General features: G+C 39.3%; 1 protein-coding gene across 1 annotated transcript in view; it reads left to right on the top strand.

Moving 5' to 3' along the window:
- The window catches only part of LOC123514191 (26S proteasome non-ATPase regulatory subunit 5-like), a 71,203-nt gene that overhangs the window by 34,669 nt on the left and 15,207 nt on the right, over window positions 1–21,327 (top strand). Inside the window, 3 exon segments of the mRNA XM_045271848.1 lie at window positions 15,098–15,340; window positions 15,438–15,612; window positions 15,615–15,689. Of these exon segments, the coding sequence (XP_045127783.1) occupies window positions 15,098–15,340; window positions 15,438–15,612; window positions 15,615–15,689 (493 nt within the window).

Raw genomic sequence — 21,327 nt, 5'->3', positions numbered from 1 at the left:
TTAGAAGAGGAAGTAGAAGAAATCCATAGAATGGGACCATATCAAGAAGGAACAGTGAGACCAATTAAGATATTACTAAAATCACAAGCAGCAGCAGAAGAAGTACTATATAGAAAAACAAAACTCAGAGAAACAGAAGGTTGCAAAGAGATATATATATATATATATATATATATATATATATATATATATATATATATATATATATATATATATATATATATATATATATATATATATATATATATATATATATATATATATATATATATATAGAATAAATAAATAAAAATAGAGGAGGAAAGGAAGAGACACAATGAACTGGTGGCAGAAGCAAGAAAAAAAATAATGAAAGGTCAGAGGAGGAGAAGAAGGCATTTTTGGAGAATTATAGGAGACAGGATAAAGAAATGGTATATAAAAGAGAAAGAAGAGAAAAATATGGAGCAAGTTTAACTAAAATGATAAGAACAAGAGATTAAAATGATGTATACAAACATAGATGGGATTTTATCTAGTAAATTAGAATTAAAAGATTACATAAAAAAAGAAGAACCAGATATTGTATGCCTGGTGGAAACAAAGTTAAATGAGGCAATAAAATAGACATAGATAAAAGGTATAATATATGGAGGAGAGACAGAGTGGGTAAAGGAGGAGGAGGAGTCATGATGATGTTAAGGAAGGAGATAGTGGTAAATCAAGTGGAGTTTGGGAAGGAAAATCAGAAATACTGTATGTTAAGGTACATATTAATAAAAAGGAGTTAACAATCATTGGAACATATGTGCCACCAAAAACAAACTCATGGACTAACCAAGAATATAGAGACATGATAGATGATACAATAAGGAGTCTTACAAGAATCATTAAGGAAAGGAGAAAAGTGATATTGGAGATTTCAACTGTAAGGAGATAGACTGGGAAAATTATGAAAGTGGTATGGGGGAAGATGCCTGGGGAGATAGATTCCTGAACCTAATGATAGATAATTTGATGGTCCAAAGAGTAAAGGAAAACACAAGATTCAGAGGAAACGATGAGCCGGCAAGATTAGACCTAGTTTTTACAAGGGATATACCAATTAACAATGATATAAGATACAAGTGTCCATTGGGAAAGAGTGACCATGTAATATTAGAAATGGATATAGAAGAAGGAAAGGAAGATAGAGATGAATCATACAAAGGAGACCGATTAAATTACAGAAAGGCTGATATTGAGAATCTCAAGAACTATTTTAAAAACGTAAACTGGGAGGAGATGGAAAACTCATTAACGGTTCAAGAGAAATATAACTTATTTTGGAAATATACAAAACTGGGGTCAGGAATATGTCCCAAATATAGACCTAAAGAAGAAGGAAAGAAAGATTGGTTTAATGCAAGATGTGCTAGGGCAAAGGAGAAATGAGATGGAGCATGGAAAAGGTGGAGAAGAAACAGAAATCCAGAAAATAAGGAAAACTTCAAAACAGCAAGAAATGAATATGCTAAGGTGAGAAAGGAAGAAAAGAACTATGAAAAGGACATTGTCAAAAAATGTAAGGAACAACCAAAATTGTTCTACAGATTCATAAATGGAAAATAAGATAAAAAGAAACAATAGAAAGGTTAAAAGGAGAGAACGGAATGGTGGAAGACCCAAAAAGTATGGCAGAACTGTTGAATAGTAAATTTCAGGAGGTCTTTACTAAGGAATCCAAATTTGAAAGACCACAGGGTAATAGAGAGACTGTCCATATGAAAGAGATTAAAGTAACCAAGCTTGAAATAAAAAAAGTTGATGACAGAACTAGATGAGGAAAAGGCAATGGGACCGGATGAAGTCTCAGACAGAATACTGAAAGAATGTAGGGAAGAACTAGCAAGTCCAATATACAACATCATAAAATGCTCAATTGAAAATGGAACAGTGCCAGTGGAGTGGAAAAGAGCTGAGGTGGTTCCCATATATAAGAGCGGAAGGAAGGAAGAACCTTTAAATTACAGACCGGTATCACTAACTAGTGTAATATGCAAGATGTGTGAAAAAGTAATAAAGAAGCAATGGATTGAGTTTCTTGAAGACAACAAAATATTATCAAATAGCCAATTTGGTTTTAGAAAAGGTCGGTCATGTGTAACAAATTTATTGAGTTTCTACTCTAGAATAGTTGATAAAGTACAAGAGAGAGAGGGATGGGTTGACTGTATTTATTTAGATCTAAAAAAGGCATTTGATAAAGTGCCACATGAAAGATTACTATGGAAGTTAGAGGAGAAGGGTGGCTTAAAAGGAAGCACATTGAGATGGATGAAGAATTACTTAAGGGGGAGAGAAATAAGGATGATGGTTAAAGATATGAAGTCCAAGTGGAGAACAGTAGACAGCGGAGTGCCACAGGGGTCAGTATTGGCGCCAATACTTTTTCTTGTATATATAAATGACATGCCAGAGGGAGTGAACAGCTACATAAATCTGTTTGCGGACGATGCGAAACTGTGCAGAGTCATTAAACAAAAAGAGGATTGTGAAATACTTCAGGAAGACTTAACAAGATCTGGAAATGGAGCAAAAAATGGGAGATGGAATTCAATGTGGACATAAGCCATGTCATGGAAATGGGAAAAAGTGAAAGATGACCAGTGGGAATCTATAAGATGGGAGATGGAGTAGAACTAGAAAAAGTAAAAAAAGGAAAAGGACTTGGGAGTGACAATGGAAGAAAATAATCAACCGGTAAGCCATATTGATAGAATTTTCAGAGAGACGTATAATTTGCTAAGGAATATTGGAGTAGCATTTCACTATATGGACAAGGAAATGATGAAGAAATTGATAAGTACTAAAATAAGACCTAGATTGGAATATGCAGGAGTTCTGTGGACTCCATAAAAGAAACACATAAGAAAATTAGAGAGACTACAAAAAATGGCTATAAGAATGGTTCCAGAATTTAAAGGGATGGCATATGAGGAGAGACTAAAGGCAATGGATCTACCAACCTTGGAGCAGAGAAGAGAGAGGGATCTGATACAAGTTTATAAATTTATTAACGGAATGGATGAAGTGGATAATGAGAAACTGATCCTAAGAGAAGAATATGACTTTAGAAGCACAAGATCGCATAGTAAGAAACTAAGGAAGGGACGATGTCTGAGAGATGTTAAAAATTTAGTTTCCCGCAAAGATGTGTTGAGACTTGGAACAGTTTGAGTGAGGAAGTGGTATCAGCAAAGAGTGTACATGGTTTTAAAGAAAAATTGGATAAGTGTAGATATGGAGACGGGACCACACGAGCATAAAGCCCAGGCCCTGTAAAACTACAACTAGGTAAATACAACTAGGTAAATACACACACACACACACGAGAAAGAAAAAGAGAAGCTGAAAGATCTAGTAAACAAGGAAGAGGAAAGAGTACAGAACGTGATTAAAAAAGAAGTACAGGCATGGAGAGTCCAAGATAAGAAAGATAAGGCTGATTTTTCAGGAGGTGATTCAAGAACAACTTAAAGAAAAAGAAGTAAAAATGACAAGCAAAATGATAGGAGTCTTCAAGACAAAAGAAAATTTAGTTAGAGAAATTGCAGAAAAAAAGAAGAGTGTAGTCGTATTTGGAATAAAAGAAAAAAAATAAAAATATAGACAAAAAGAGAAAAAGAAGAAATTAAATCAGTGAAAGACCTACTGAAGAATCTAAACGACGAAGATAGGCAGAACTTGGAAGAGGAAGTAGAAGAAATAAACAGAATGGGACCATATCAAGAAGGAAAAACGAGACCAATTAACAATCATTGTAACATATGTGCCACCATAAACAAATTCATGGACCAATCAAGAATATAAAGACATGATAGATGACACAATAAGGAGTCTAACGAGAATCATTAAAGAAAGGAGAAAAGTTATATTAGTTGGAGATTTCAACTGTAAAGAAGTGGACTGGGAAAATTATGAAAGTGGTATGGGGAAGAAGCCTGGGGAGAAAGATTCTTGAACCTAATGATAGACAATATGATGGACCAGAGAGTAAAGGAATGCACAAGATTCAGAGGAAACGACGAGTCGGCGAGATTGGACCTAGTTTTTACAAAGGGTGTACAAATGAATGATGATATAAGATATAAGTGCCCATTGGGAAAGAGTGACCATACAATATGAGAAATAGATATAGAAGAGGGAAAGGAAGATAGAGACGATACATACAAAGGAGACCGATTAAATTACAGAAAGGCTGATATTGAGAATCTCAAGAACTATTTTAAAAACGTAGACTGGGAGGAGATGGAAAACTCAGAGACAATGCAAGACAAATATAACTTATTTTTGGAAATATACAAAACAGGAGTCAGGAATATGTCCCAAATATAGACCTAAAGAAGAAGGAAAGAAAGATTGGTTTAATGCAAGGTGTGCAAGGCAAAGGAGAAAAGAGATGGAGCATGGAAAAGGTGGAGGAGAAATAGGAATCCAGCAAATAAGGAAAACTTCAAGGCAGCGAGAAATGAATATTTTAAGGTGAGGAAGGAAGAGGAAAAGAACTTCGGAAAAGACATTGTCGAAAAATGTAAGGAGCAACCAAAATTGTTCTATAGATTCATAAATGGAAAAATTAGGCAAAAAGAAACAATAGAAAGGTTAAAAGGAGAGAACGGGATGGTGGAAGACCCCCAAAAAATGGCAGAACTATTAAATAAAAAATTCCAGGAGGTCTTTACTAAGGAATCCAAATTTGAAAGGCCACAGGGTAATAGAGAGACAATCTATATGAAAGAGATTAAAGTAACCAAGCTTGAAATAAAAAAAGTTAATGAAGGAACTGGATGAAGAGAAGGCAATGGGACCAGATGAAGTCTCAGGCAGAATACTGAAAGAATGTAGGGAAGAACTAGCAAGTCCTATATACAACATCATAAAATGCTCAATAGAAAATGGAACAGTGCCAGTAGAATGGAAAAGAGCTGAGGTGGTTCCCATATATAAGAGCGGAAGGAAGGAAGAACCTTTAAATTACAGACCGGTATCACTAACTAGTGTAATATGCAAGATGTGTGAAAGAATAATAAAGAAACAATGGATTGAATTCCTTGAAGACAACAAATTAATATCAAATAGCCAATTTGGTTTTAGCCATCTAGTAATGTGAGGTCGATACTGCTTTGCGGTTGCGGGCCTCCATGAGGCCATGATGATGTCTTTGCCTGCCGAAGATGCTCCGCGTTCTCGCAAGTGTTCCTGGACAAGAGGCAGGCCATCAGCCTTGTGTGAGTCATGATGGGGTGTTCCTCCAGTGTTGATGGCTGAAGCAATACATTCCCCCGTCTCGGTATCAGGAATGGCTCCCTGATGAGCATCTTGATTAACACACCCATCCATGGTTGGGACGGCCACAGTGGCACAATCATCCAACCTTGTGCCAGCTCCACCCGGATTTTTTAAGGCATCTAGCGATCAAAGCAAATGGGGGAAAAGCGTAAATTAACTCAAACTGTGACCAATTAATTGAAAAGGCATAAAAAAAATTCAGCTTCTGGGTCAGGTTGCCACGAACAAAAGCGAGGCACCTGTTTGTTGAGTCTAGAAGCAAAAAGGTCAATACTTGGAACCCAAATTGTTTGCAAAGTTCTTGAAAGATGTCCTCATTTAATTTCCATTCGTGCCTATCATTTAACTTCCTGGATGCAGCATCAGCCAAGAAATTAACTGCACCTGGCACATGAGAACACGTAATCCAAGCCTCATTCTTCTCACACCAATTCCAAATTTGTAAACTAATGTCATTACTCACAGCAGATCTTGTGCCACCCATTTCATTGATATAGTGAACAGTTGTCACGTTATCACAAAACACTCGAATATGTTTGCCTTTGATGTAAGTTGAAAATGATTGCAATGCCAAAAATATGGCTTTAAGTTCTTTGGCATTAATATGTAAATCTGATTCTAGAAAGGTTCACCTTCCATTAATCTGTTTTTCATTCAGATAGCCCCCCAACCAGAGTTTGAGGCATCAGTATACAGGTCTAATTCCGTGCCACTCCGAAAGATTCTTCTAATTTGTAGTGTAATATTGTTCAACCACCAAAATATATCAGTTTTCATGTTATCAGTGATGGCCATCCATTTATTAAAGTTTCCTTTCACTTTTCCCAGTGCAGAGACCTTTACAGATAAAAATTTCCTATAATGAAGTTTACCCATCTCAACAGCAGGAATGGCAGCAACTAGCAAACCTATTACTCTGGCCACATCTCTGATTCGAACTCTACCACAACTAAATAATTCCTCACAGCTGTGAATAAGTTTGCATTTCCTTCATTCAGGTAACGTAACCGTCATTGATTCAGAGTCAATGACATTACCCAGATATTCTAAACGTGTGGTGGGTATTAACCCGTACAGCGTCAGAGACGTACGAGATACGTCGGCTACTCTGAGCGAACCGGGCGTCAGAGACGTATGAGATACGTCGGCGAGCTTCCTCGTGTTTTCGGAGGTATTGCGTCCTCAAAACCTACCAGTATACTGCCATCATGCACTGTAGACATTGCTCATGCTGCCTCCTCGTCCCTGCTAACATGAATGCTTCCTGTATTTGTTTATTACATATCTAAACTTTAGCAGTTTCTGCTGCCTTCAGCTCGGTGTAGCGGTAAACTGACGCCTCAACTCCGCTAATATGAACGCAGCATAATTTCCATTACTTACTCTCACCATTTCAGATGTTTTTGGTAACTGTTATATTGTGGTAGTGAAAACTTTGTATGACATAAATAAGAATTTTCCAATCGCTTTGTTATAAGGAAAAACAAGTACATATTACTCGGAAAATATTTGCACTGCGAAAGGCAACGCTCCTTCGCGATATCTCATGTCTATTTTTAGCCACAAACACTCCCAAACAGCAAAACATGACATGTTGTTTTTCTTTCAACTCAGGAACGATATCATGCATGTGTCCAACTCGGGGATCGACTGGTGAGAAACGAGGAAGCGAATAAACTAGTCACATAAGGCTTAGCGCAAAATATCTCGCACCAATTAATACCACTTCCAGTTAGTTCTGGGAGGAATGACTGTCATTTTCATTTGTTTCACATAATTTAAGACTGGTTTAGCAAAAAAAAAAAAATCCATGATATGGCCAGCACTGGAGAAATCACAAAGTCTCAGATCTGCTGACGCTGTACGGGTTAAAATAGATTTACTCTCATTAATACAGAAACCTAGCCTTCTGAACATATGTACCGTGGCATTTATACTCTCAAAACAGCCACTGAAGGTGCTGTGGGTAATAAGAGTGTCATCGATAAAACTAGTGATGACATGACCCATCTCCCTCAGTTTTACATAGACCAGTTTCATTAATTTGGTGAACAAGCGGGGACCTTCAGCAATCCCATTAGGAAGACAGGTAAACTGATAAATTCTCCCCTGCCATTTGAAGCACAGAAAACACTGTTGCTCCTCAGTTATTTTGATAGTATAATAGGCATGTCTGAGATCTACGGATGCCATGTAATCACCTTTGTTAACCAACCTGATGGCTTGTTCAAAATTTTTCATTTTGAAATGCTGATAGGGAATGTGTGCATTAAGGTTCTCTAGATTGAGAATCATCCTAACACCACCATCTTTATTCTTACGCAAGAAAATAGGAGAAAGAATTTGCCCCTCTAACCTTTGGGTTTCCTTGATGACTTTAAGCTCTAACAGTTGAGATATTTCTTGGCAAATAATGCCCTTTTCTTCTTCATTAAAAATACATTTAACATTTTCACTAAATAATGGACTAATATCATCAACGTTAATGTTAAGATGGCAATGTGCAACAATGTCCAAAATATGAGAATCATTGGTTAGTTTGCTTCATTCTGTCACAAAGTATTGAAGCCTTCCAGCTTCAAAATGCTGACTTACTTCATTTATCGCCTGGGCATGAAGCATCCCCGGCCTCGGGAGTTTTTTGCATCCGAACTCAGTCGAAAGGAAGACTGCCGTTGTTTCCCCTTGTATCCATGCATCTGCTGCCCGTAAGTATGGAACCTGGATGCAAAGCCTTTGAAAGCAGAGTTACCCTGCGAGCCTCTTGACTTCCATCCACCGAATCTTGACGTAGAGAGCAACTGTTTCTTATTGGTGAACTTGGTCTTCAATTTCTCTGCCTCCTCAATGTGCTTTGCAGCCTCAGAGATGTCATCCCCAAACAAAAATCGGGTCATGGGGACCTTGTCTGAGCACAGACTCCAAAAAGTGCACCAAATGGGCATGCACCTGCTCCTAAATGGATTATGGGTGTTGTAGCAGTCAGCCCCTAAACGGATAACAGACTGTGGCCAGCCTTTCCGCTCCGAAATAGATGACGGGAAGAAGGCTGCCAGGCTTGATCGACGTCTGGTCGGCGTGACAACAACAAAGCAACTGGTGGGTGAAGCAGCGAGGTGTGTCTCATGTGAATGCTCGCTTCAGCCAGAAGGTGATTCCTGATGTAAAATTGACCAAAACTATTATAAAACAGGTCCAGGAAAGCACACAAGAGTTGGACCAGGAAATGAAGGATGTGATTAGGTTGGGAAGATTTAGTGAAGGGAGTGAGAGACCAATGAAAGTGAGAATGAGATTGCAGGTGGCAGTAGAGGAAATTATGACAAGAAAAGGGGAAACTGGCTGATGATACTTTATTTAAGGATAAATGGATAAAAAGAGTTATGAACCTGGAAGAGAGGGAGAAAGAGAAAGTACTAAGAAATGAAGCTACGGAAAAAAAAACGAGAAAAGGACGGAGATCAAGAAAAAGTATTTCTACTGGAGAATTTCTAGATATGAGACTAAAGAAGTGGTATCTTTGGAAGAAGGAGGAGGTCATGGAAGAGGCAAGAATTCAGAGTGACTTATACTAATATAAATGGGTTGTTATCCAGCGTGTTGGAGGTTAGAGATTATCTCAAAGAAAAAGACTGTATGTGATGTGCATAGTAGAAACAAAACTATAAGAAGAGATCCATGTTAACTTTAAAGAAAAGGGAAGTAATAGCTGGAGAAGAGACAGAAAGGGAAAAGGGGAGGAGGAGTGCTAATAATGGTTTTTTGATAATATATGTGTGCAGGAAGTGCAATATGGTGATGGTATGGTGGAAGTAATGGGAGTAACAATCAAAACATGGGAAACTGAGGAACATAAAGATATGCAAAGAGAGGTGATTAAGTGCTTAGCACTTAGAGATGGAAGAATACTCTTAGTAGGAGATTTTAACTGTAAAAGAGTAAACTGGAGAGAGAGATAGAAGTAATGAGTAATGCTGGACAGTGGAGTGAGGAGGTGTTACAGTTGAGTATAATTAATACAATGGATCAGTGGGTGGAAGACTCAACACAGTATAGGGGGGAAGAAGAACCATTGTTGCTTGACCTAGTATTCACTAAGAAGCCAGAGCCAACTCCCAGCATATGATACCTTAGTCCAATGGAAAGAAATGATCATGTAACATTAGTGTTGGAAATGCAGGAAGAGGATGGGATAAGACACAGAGAAGGAATGGAAGGACAATACAGGGGAAATATAAAATATTCCTACAGAAATGTAATGGAGTGAAGAATTACGTACGTATCTATAGAGTAAGAAATAGTATACACGCTTGGTACAGTGCCAGATGTATAGAGGCTAAAAGGCAAAAGATAAAGCTTGGAAGAAACTCAAAAAGCAGAGAAATGAAAATAACAGAAAGCAGTATATGGATGCAAGAAATTGATATATTAGATTAAGGAGAGAGGAAGAAAGAAACTGAGAAAGATGTGGAGTGAAAAAGTGAAGATGAACCCAAGCTTTTCTATAAATTTATAAATGGTAAGATGAAGAATAAGGAAACAATAGAAAAAATAATTAAAGGAGGGAAGACATACCAAACAGCAAAGGAAATGAGTGAAATAATGAATGAGAGCTTCAAAACTGTGTTCACTGAGGAGGAATTTGCAGAATCAAATAGGACACTGCACTCCCAAGGATTGCAGGAAATCATTGTGTACAAAGAAGATATTGGAAGACTACTACATAATTTGGATGTCGTCAGAAAAGCAATAGGGCCGGATGGTGTATCAGGCTGGGCACCAAAAGAATGTAAAGAGCAGCTGTTAGATCCAATTTGGGAAATGGTTAAAAGTTCATTGAAAGAAGGGATAGTACCACTAAAATGGAAGAGTGCCAACATAATCTCAATATTCAAAGGAGGAAAGTCAACTGAGCCAGTAAATTACAAACTGGTGTCACTTACAAGTGTTGTGAGGAAGATATGTGAAATTGTTTTTGAAGAAAAATGGGTTGAATATCTGGAAGAAGAACAAGTTGTATCGAACAGACAATTTGGGTTCAGGACAGGACAGTCATGTGTGTCAAACTTATTAAGTTTCTACTCAAGAGTAACAGAAGGACTGGAGAGCAGAGATGGATAGGTGGACACAGTATACCTGGACATGAAAAAGACTTTTGATAGAGTCCCTCACAGCATACTAATTGAGTTAGAGAGCATAGGAGGACTGTGAGGAACTTTGTTAGATTGAATAAGGGATTATTTGAAGGACAGAGAGATGAGAACTGTGATCAGAGATACATACTCATCTTGGGGTAAAGTAACAAGTGGAGTGCCACAAGGGTCAGTATTAGCCCCCATTATGTTCCAGGTATATGTAAAGGACAGACAAAATGAGGTGAACAGTTATATTAATTTCTTTGCTGATTATGCAAAATTGCTAAGAGTAATCAAAATCCAAGAGGACTGTTTGCTGCTGCAGGAAGATATAAACAACATCTCTGAATGGAGTAAGAAGTGGAAATTAGATCTGATGATGTTACTGTTATGCAACCAGTTCACCAATGATCTGGACAGCCTCCAACTAAAGATACAAGTAAAGCAGGCTAAAGTATTATCCCTATATAAAGCTCTGGCCTGTGCACTGGAGTATGAGTCTCTGGTGTAGTCTAATTTGTCAAGTTACAAGGAGGATTCTAGCTCTGGCTTGAAGGCATGAAAGGGCATGGTCAGCAGGGTAGACAAATTCATAGGAGCATGCCGGTATTGCAAGAAGGTAGGACACAAGAAGGATGAGTGCTACAAGAGGAAGACACAACAAAAAGGCAGTACAAGAAAGAAGCCCACAGGAAGACCTGATTGCTGGAATTGTGGGGAAAAGGGACAGTTACAGAGCCTCTGGGAAAGATCTTATATCTGACCTACAGAATCGCAAAAAATGGGCAAGCAGCAACAGCAGCAGCAGCAGAGGATGCCCAGGAGCCGGCCATGACTGATGAAGTTGAGAGCAAATGCAATGACCAAGATATTTCTGCCGAGGACACAGGAGGATAAGGAGCAGAGGCAACAAGTAGTAGATGCAGCAGTCCTGGATGGAGGAAGTGCAAATACCCAAGGAAATTCAAGGACTATTATGTTGTTCATTAAGTTTTACATTTGCACATAATTGTGTAGGTGTGTCGGGGCAACACAATTTGACAGGGGGTTAGTATTATGCCAAGAAGAATCTGAAAAACTCTCGAGAAGACAGACAAGAGTTGTATCACCCTGGGGGAGGAAGGTGGGCAAAGCCTGTCATGGCTTGCTCCCTGCCTCATATGGGCAGACCCTTGTCTACTATTCTTTTGGTATGAGTTAATATTGTGTTGTGTAGTGTAGTACTTATGTGGTGTAACCAAGCTGAACAAGGAGGTTCCATAATGTAGTAGAATTATCTAGATGTAACAGACATTTTATAAAAGTAGGTAATGAGCCAATAGAAGTCAGTATTAATTTAGAAGAAGAGGAATAAGCAGTAAACAGTAAAGTAGAAGGCAATGTATAAGTACAGGCAACCCTCGTTTAACGAAGGTTCACACAACGAAATTTCGCTACAACGAAGGTTTTGTTTTACTACCGTCTACTCGTTTAACAAACACCAAACTCGCTTTAACAAAGTTTTATCCAGGTAATTTTTTCCAAATTTGAAAGCCCCACCGTATCATGCAAGCTGACAGGCTTTTGAATACACCAGGAGCTGCTGGTACTAAGGCCTGCCTCAGGAAAAATCCTGAGACACCTGTAGAATAAAGATCAAGATCAAGCCTCTCGTGGACAACACAGGCGCTGCTGATACAAAGGCCTGATCACTCAGAAGAAATTCTGCGTCACCTGTAGCATCAAGATCAAGATCAAGATCACGTGCACCACTCACTCCCCAGTCAAAACATAACGGCGTCACCAGCAGCTCATCTTCCCTAGTTCAACTTACCACCAAAACGACCTGCAATGTGGCCTAATGTTCCTAAGAAGACCAGGAAGTGTCTTACTCTCGAAGTGAAGCTGGGTATTATTCACAGACAAGAGAGAGGCCAGAAAACTAATAACATTGTTTGCCACCACCTTGACTCCATCTACTGTCTACTATTTTCAAGTCAGCAGACTCTATTAACCCTTTCCTTCCGGCAATCGTATATATACGATTGCATCAATGCGTCCGTAGTGACGGCGATCATACCCGTAATCAAGAATTTTCGCCCCTCAATTTTGAGCTCCAAGCACGGTTTCTCGAGTCAGATGGTGAGTGGAAGTGTCTGGCATATGTTTCCACATGTAGTGTTGTCACTATAGCTCTGGAAATTTAGCGGTAACTAAGCTATTTTCCCTTTCTCCGGGCGACACTTGGCAACCCCAGCGACCCGCCGGGTGGAAAGCATCATGATAAGTGCGAAGAGACATCTGATAAGAGCGAAGGATCTCAGATCATAACTCACCATGGAGCAGGACAGAACATATGTATTTAGCAGTGCTTCTGAGTTTGAAGATATTGACAGTGAATATTTAGAAGAAGAAACTGAAGAAAGCGAAGTCATTAGCGAGGACTTGGAAAGTCAAAAAAAAAAATTACCTATCATTCTTTCATGTTAATTTTTTCATTATCTTCGATTTTATAATAAAATGGTAGAAGGTAACTTGTCAGAGAGAGAGAGAGAGAGAGAGAGAGAGAGAGAGAGAGAGAGATCAACTAACAGGTTGGCGCATGAAAGCGTGTATAATTCACCTCGGTTGCCTGCTGGTCACCCAGCCAGTCTTCCCCATTATGTGTGCGTGTGTGTTTGTGTGTGTGAGAGAGAGAGAGAGAGATATAATGTTATTTGCCTCGGTCACCTGCTGGTCACCCAGCCAGTCTTCCCCATTACGTGTGTGTGTGGGTGTGGGTGTGCGTGTGCGTGTGTGTTTGTGTGTGAGAGAGAGAGAGAGAGAGATAATGTTATTTGCCTGAAACTTGATATGAAAAGGGATGAAATCTCTCTCTCTCTCTCTCTCTCTCTCTCTCTCTCTCTCTCTCTCTCTCTCTCTCTCTCTCTCTCATTGGAAGTGTACAATTTCCCATCCAAGATGAGAGAGAGAGAGAGAGAGAGAGTGTGTGTGTGTGTTTCACTGTTTGATCTGCTGCAGTCTCTGACGAGACAGCCAGACGTTACCCTACGGAACGAGCATAGAGCTCATTATTTCCGATCTTCGGATAGGCCTGAGACCAGGCACACACCACACACCAGGACAACAAGGTCACAACTCCTCGATTTACATTCCGTACCTACTCACTGCTAGGTGAACAGGGGCTACACGTGAAAGGAGACACACCCAAATATCTCCACCCGGCCGGGGAATCGAACCCCGGTCCTCTGGCTTGTGAAGCCAGCGCTCTAACCACTGAGCTACCGGGTGTGTGTGAGTGTGTGTGTGTGCGCGCGGTGTCATCGCTCTCCGGGCTGTTTCTGGAAGACGGATCACACAGCAGGAGGAGAAGGAATCCTTGATAAGGCATAAACTGAACTTTCAGAGGTCACATCGAGCTACAAAGTACATCATTGTATTCAGAATAACAAAGAGAAAATAATTATTAGTATTCAAACAGTTTTCTGACAATTTCTAGGTTTACCATTTTTAGCCGTCATAGCAAACGGGAAAATAGTTTAAGCGCCGGAAGGAAAGGGTTAAGAAGGCTGGTGGGACCGTATCTTCCTTGCAAGCTAAAAGAACCCCTGAACTTGTGACTCTACAATGGATAAAATGGAAAGCCTTGTGGAAATGTGGTACATAAGTTTTGTATGCGGTACCATGATGCGCACTTTGTTTACATTCCACAGGTTGCTGGTTAGTGTATTTCCCGTTTCACTCTCCCTCCCTTCATAAAGTTAAGATCATCAACATTATAAAGTTATGTACATACATACATTAGTGTACATTATAATGACTTAAATTAAACTACCTAAATGTTTAACTTCATAATTTTTACTTTCATTAAACCTTTTACTGTACTATGATGCACTTTCGCTTTGCTTACTCTCAATGGAAGTTCATGTCAGGGGTTAAACTTGTTATAATGGGTACGCTTAACGAAGTTTCGCTTAACGAAGTATTTTTTAGGAACGTAACCCCTTCGTTAAGCGGGGGTTGCCTGTAAAAAGTAAGAAGAGAAACAGTGAGTTAGAAGACTAGTCTTTAAGAACAGTGAGTTAGTGAGAAAAAGAGTGATAAGAGTAGAGACAGTGTTGGACTGTGCTGTTGTATTCACTTGCACAAGGAATTAAACTTCGTAAATTCTGCCCATTATATCCTCCTCCCACGGATTGTTACCAGTCTCTTGGTGACAACATTGTAGTAAACGAACCCTGTGTTTGAAGAAGTCACACACTAGACATGCTTAACTTAATAGTATTATTAACCCAAAGTTATTTACTCTTTAAAAGGTATTGGTAGGATTGCATTCAGTACTTTGAGTAACTACTGTATAGGCAATTTCACTGTGTATAGATCAGTGGGCAATAAGCAATTTGTACCACTTGATTACTTTCTTTGTGCTATTGATATATTTCAAAATTGTATTTGAATATGTTCCAGACAACTTCTGGAGACATTTTAATGTGTATTATTTTTATTTATTTTTTTTTTGTTTGTGTTCACTGAAATCATCTACAATTACCTATAGCAAAAGTATGTACATTATTGTTTGAAGGGAAAAGAAAATTATAACACTTTTCTCTCTCTTTCCCATACATGATACTAATCAACTCTCGGTTACTCATTCTCTCTGAACACTGACACAGGCTCTGCAGTGTGTGGAGAGTGAAGCAGGGGTAACGTGCCTTGCCAATGACTCTGAGATGCTGCACTTGGTTCTCAAGAGTGTAGGGGACAAATGCCTTGGTGTGGTGAAGCTTGCTAGCAGCGTGGTGGTCAAGATGTGCCACCAACCTGTCGGCCTCACTGCTGTCTTCTGCGGTGCTGGGCTTGCTGTCATACAGGAGATGGTGGCACAGAGAGATACAACCAGGTTCAATGTGTATGAGGTACTGCTTGGCTGTTCTTCATATTTTGTATTTATCAATATTTTCTTTCATTTCATCCATCAGTTGTAACTAACCTGTGACCCTGGCACCTGTCTAGCTTGTGGTGGAGGTTGGCTTACTGGGGTCAGCAGCTCTCAGTGTGGCAGTGAATACAGGGCTGCTGGACCGTCTGCTGTCAGAGGTCACTACGGGGGACGGTCTGACTCAGTTGACGGCCCTGCAGCTGCTGATCCCCTTGGCGTTAACCCCCGGAGGGAGGGCACTATTGGATGAGAGGGTGTCACAGCGAGGCTGATGTATCTGCTGTCATTGGCCAAGAGTGATCCCATCGCCAGGCTGCTTACACATGGTAGGTCATGTCCAAGTAAAACCTTGGCCCTGAATCATGTGCTACTGTTATCAAATGTAGCTCTAGAATTAGATAAGGTTTGATTACTTGTTGGTGATAGTATGTAGAGAAATGATATATACAGTAAAAACCCATTACAGTTATCGCCCGTTTATTCAGCGGATTATAGCAGCCACTAGAAACACTCTAGATAATATAACACCCACTACCCTCTAAGAAAACAAAATATTAACGGGTGGGGGGAGGACCAAACTAGTTCACCCAAACTAGCCTACGAGATAGTGGCCATTTACTGCGAAGTGCTCTCCGGATCACATGGGCTGATGCTTAGTGGCATCTAAATCGCTGCCACCACTGTACTATGTATGCCTTAACTCTTCTCACAGTACAGTATTTTGTTGCCCTACCATTCTGATTATCTTCACTGGTTAACTCAACTGGTTGGCCACTATGTTCTTAGCTCCAGTTTTGTACTCTATTTTGTATTCAAATTCTCGCATCTCGGAAATTCACCTATTCATCCAGGGTGATTTTGTTCTCTGCTTAAACACAGAAACGAGGGGCTGGTGATCGGTACGGATAAGGAAACACACTCCCCATAAATAATGATGGAAGTTCTGTCAGGCTAACACTATACCTAGTGCTTCCCAGTCAGTTGTGGAATATCTTAACTCGGCTGGTCGTAATATCTTTGAAAAGAATCCAATCACAAGTGGTTCCTTCTCATGATATTGCATCACCACTTCTCCCACATGCATAGCGCTGGCATCAGTTTCTAAGATAGTTACTATTCATATCTCCCTTGGAGAGTACTGGGGCATGTGTTAATTCATCTTTTAAGGTTTCAAAAATGTTTTAATAGGTTTCTCATTGGCTGGTTCGTCTTCCTTGTGCTGCATTTTGAAGATTAAGTCCTGAACACAACGTCTTAAAACATCAACCTCTCGTTCTAATGACTCTATTTCTTCCTCTTCGGAACACTCTATTCTTGGTTTTTCTGGCTTCACTGCCTCCCTAGCTGCTTCATCATCCATGAGTCCTATTGCTCCCTCCTGGGAAATCCACAAATCATCATCTGATAAATCCATTTCAGAAGTTACAACCAAAATTTACCACCAAGGACTAAGTTGAAATAAATAGAAATAGTAGATAAATAATCGAAAGAATTTATACCACCTCTTTTTTTATTTATTGTTTTGCAATTTTGAATTTTGAGGGTTGTACTAGCTTGAGTACAACTGGTTGAAAGGTCACCCAGCGGTCCATCCAAGGGTCACAACACACTTGACCTGGGGTTCAGTGCCCACAAGGGAGATCCTGAGCGGCCTCTCCACTATGGTAGGGGTAAACCATCAAGCTTAGAGGTCACTTAACTGTGCCCTACAATGGCAACTTTGTACATAAAAAAAAAAAAAAAAAAAAAAAAAAAAAAATCACATAAAGAAATCAAACACAAATAAAACACTGTATACCACTAGAAACACTATAGATAATATAACACCCACTACTGTCTAAGAAAACAAAATATTAACAGGTTGGGGGAGGACCAAATTAATTAACCCACACTAGCCCACTACTGCGAAGAGCTCTCCAAATCACATGGGCTGATGCCTAGTGGCATCTAAATCGCTGCCACCACTGTACTATGTATACCTTAACTCTTCTCACAGTATAGAACTCTTACTCTTTCTGTCTTTCCTGGGACATGCGAAAACCAAAAGGGGAAAAATAAATAAAATTTGAGTGATATATAAAAGTAACAAAAATATGACTTTCTCTTTTGTTGGCAATGCCCTTACATAAACCAGTACTGCTATGAATACTTCATTCACATACTTATCCTAACACTAACCTAACTAACCTGGCACATGGCCTATGTGGGGACCAGGGACAATGGAAACAAGTCAACTGATGGGATTGGTACATTAGGTTTCTCTCTAACTTCTGCTCCTCACACTCTGTTGTCTCTCTCCCTCTCTTGGAGTCTCCAGAGCTAGCAGCACATGTGGAGGGTGTGTTAACAGACAAGGGCTGGTCGTCCTCCACCAGTGAGGACAGATTCAGGTTACATACCATGTCTAAAGGTTCTACGTGGTGTATCTATGGCCATGAGAAGCACCTGGTGCTGTCTTACCTCCATGTGTATTGAGCTGCTCTTAGTCTGAGGCTGAGCTTACCCATGCACCCATATCTTACCTCCAATCTTAACCTAACCCATCTTTGTCGTTAGTTCACCACAACTAATATTTCCTACTCTAAAAGTAATAATACATTTAATAATCTTATGAGAGTGAAGAGCATAAGGATTTTGTAGTGGATCCTTTAAAAAGGAATCTCAATGCATATACTTTACCTGCCCCAACTAGTATATATATATATATATATATATATATATATATATATATATATATATATATATATATATATATATATATATATATATATATATATATATACAGGTAACTCTCGATTTATGCGATAGATGCGTTCCAAGAGGCATTGAGTATATCAAAACTTGCATAAAACAAACTTGTAATTCTCATAAGAAACAATAGATAATAAGGGGGATGCAGGATGTGGTCCAAAAAAAATCATACAAAATACTCTATTTATTTGGCTAAATTAACATGTTTTTATTATTTACCATTCTAAATACTAGAAGTGTATTTAAAGTAAAGGGAAAAGCAAGAAATTATAAGAGAAAGCAAAAAATAATAAGAGAAAACAACAAATCAAAGAATACGTAAACACAACACTCACTGCGTCACTGCCTTCACCACTCACACCACAGTCAGTCACCATCTTCCTCTGAGCTTTTCCACTTTATCAAAAATCCACTTATCAAAAATAACCCCACATGCAGAAGGAGATGAAGGACGTTTTGAAGCCATCTTGGTGAATAATAGGCAGATTGAAGAGATTCCATCTGTACTCAGTGCTGGCAGACTGCACATGAGGCACGATAAGAGTGGGAGCTGGATCCAAGATTCTTTAACAACATCAGAGCAACCTCCTACCACGAAATGGCATCCATGAACGCTTGGAGGGACGGTAACGAGGTTGCTATCAGGCTGTTCTCAGATTGGTGGGAACACCACCTCTGGAGGTGGTGTTACTGTCTTATATATGCATTTATGTTCACAAAACAACATTTCTATTAGCTTTTTACAAACCTTGCCCCCAAGAAAGGATTGTTTTGTAATGCATAAAGTGAAATCTTACATAGAATATAAAAAAATAAAGCAGAAATGAGATCGGCCACAGACAAGGCGGAGACTCGCAGCAACTCGGCCACTTCTTCTTCTTCTTGTGACCCTTTTAGCTTGCGTCTTGCTTTCACCATGATATTTATGTTTCCACTCCTCTATTGCCTGTTATAAATCAAACACGCGTAAATTGAGAGTTACCTCTGTATGTATAAATATATATATATATATATATATATATATATATATATATATATATATATATATATATATGTACAGTAAGGTCCCGGGTTACGTCGGTCTCGAGTTACGTCAAACTCGCACTTATGTCAGTCTACTATAAAGCAATTTAAGATTTAAAAAATTGAAAATTTATAAATCGTTTATTGTTATTGTTGGCCGCCAGGCGTCACTAGTGGTTATCCACCACACCACCCACCTCATGCTTGAATACAATAACACTCTACATACCTCAGTTCCACCACACTGTCGCCCCTGGCAAGAGTGTTCCTACATCTGCGTTTGCTGACTATCTTGGTATCTTGCTCAATGGCACCAAAAAGAAAACTCCTGAGTGATAGCAGTGATGCTAAGAAAAGGAAAACTATTACACTACAAGAAAAAGTGGACATAATTAAAAGACATGAGAAGGGAGGCAGCAGCTGTGTGTAAGGGAGTGAAAAAGAAAATGGGAAGCCCGTTACCATGACAACGGGGAGGTTGACGACCTTGAAGGCTCACGCACCTATCACAACAATAACAACTCTGGAGCCTTCGCCTGGGCCACACGACACTCGCAGCTCACTTGCACCGTCTGCGCTTGTCTGCTGATCCCTATTGCCCTTTCCTATTTAATTTCCTGCCCCGCTGCCCACACTTCTACTCCCACCGCACTGCACTACGCTCCCAGCTGTCCGCCCTGGACGTCACAACATTCGACCTGCCCACCCTCCTGGAGGCCTCAGGCGTCCACCCCTCTGGCAACATGCAGTCCTTCGTCATGCCCTGATCAATAACAAAAACAAGCTTGTGTTTCATATTCCTACATACTTGTAGATAATATAACAATATAACCTTTTACTTATATAACGCTTCTACTCCTACCACACTCCACAAAGCTGCAAGTTGTCCGCCCTGGGCGTCACAACATTCGATCTGCCCACCCTCCTGGCGACCTCAGGCCGCCTCTCGGCAACCTGCAGTCCTTCGCGTTTATGCCCTAATCAATATATTCCTACATAGTTGTAAATAATATACCAATATAACAATATAACCTTTACTTACCTGAATAACCATAAAAATTATTGGTTGAAAACTCGATAATATGCTTTGAAAGTACAAAACTCGAGTTATGTACAAAATCGACTTACGTCATGTTTCAGGAACGTAACTCTGACATAACTCGGGACCTTACTGTATATATATTTATATATATATATATATATATATATATATATATATATATATATATATATATATATATATATATATATACAGGTAACTCGATTTATGCAATAGATGCGTTCCAAGAGGCATCGCATATATCAAAATTTGCATAAAACAAACTTGTAATTCTTATAAGAAACAATAGATAATATGGGGGATGCAGGATGTGGTCCATAAAAATGTGTACAAAATACTCTATTTACAGACAAGCCCCGCTGAACGAAGGGGTTACGTTCCTAAAAAAACCCTTCGTTAAGCGAATCGATTATAACAAGTTTAACCCCTGACATGAACTTCCATTGAGAGTAAGCAAAGCGAGAGTGCATCATAGTACAGTGAAAGGTTTAATGAAAGTAAAAATTATGAAGTTAAACATTTAGGCAGTTTAATTTAAGTCATTATAATGTACACAAATGTATTTATGTATGTAACTTTATAATGTTGATGATCTTAAATTTATGAAGGGGAAGGAGAGTGAAACGGGAAAGACACTAACCGGCAACCTGGGAAATGTAAACAAAGGGCGCATCATTGTACCCCATACAAAACTTATGTACCACATTTCCACAAGGCTTTCCATTTTATCCATTGTAGAGTCATGAATTCAGGTGATTCTTTTAGCTTGCAAGGAAGATATGATCTCACCAGCCTTCTTAATAGAGTATACTGACTTAAAAATAGTAGAGACAGTAGATTGAGTCAAGATGGTGGTGAGCAATGCTATTAGTTTTCTCACCTCTCTCGTGTTTGTGAATAATATCCAGCTTACCTTTGAGAGTAAGAGACTTCCTGGTCTTCTTAGCAACACAAGACGACATTGCAGGGCATTTTGGTGGTAAGTTGAACGAAGGAAGACGAGCTGCTGCTGACACTGTTATTGTTTTGAAGAGGGGCAGTGAGTGGTGCGCGTGTTGCCCACGAGAGGCGCTGGTGTATTCAAAAGCCTGTCGGCCTGCATGATATGGTGGGGCTTTCAAACTTGGAAA

The sequence above is a fragment of the Portunus trituberculatus genome, chromosome 5, assembly GCF_017591435.1.
Source record: "Portunus trituberculatus isolate SZX2019 chromosome 5, ASM1759143v1, whole genome shotgun sequence".
Taxonomy (NCBI): Eukaryota; Metazoa; Arthropoda; class Malacostraca; order Decapoda; family Portunidae; genus Portunus; species Portunus trituberculatus.
This window is presented reverse-complemented; position numbering and strand designations above follow the sequence as displayed.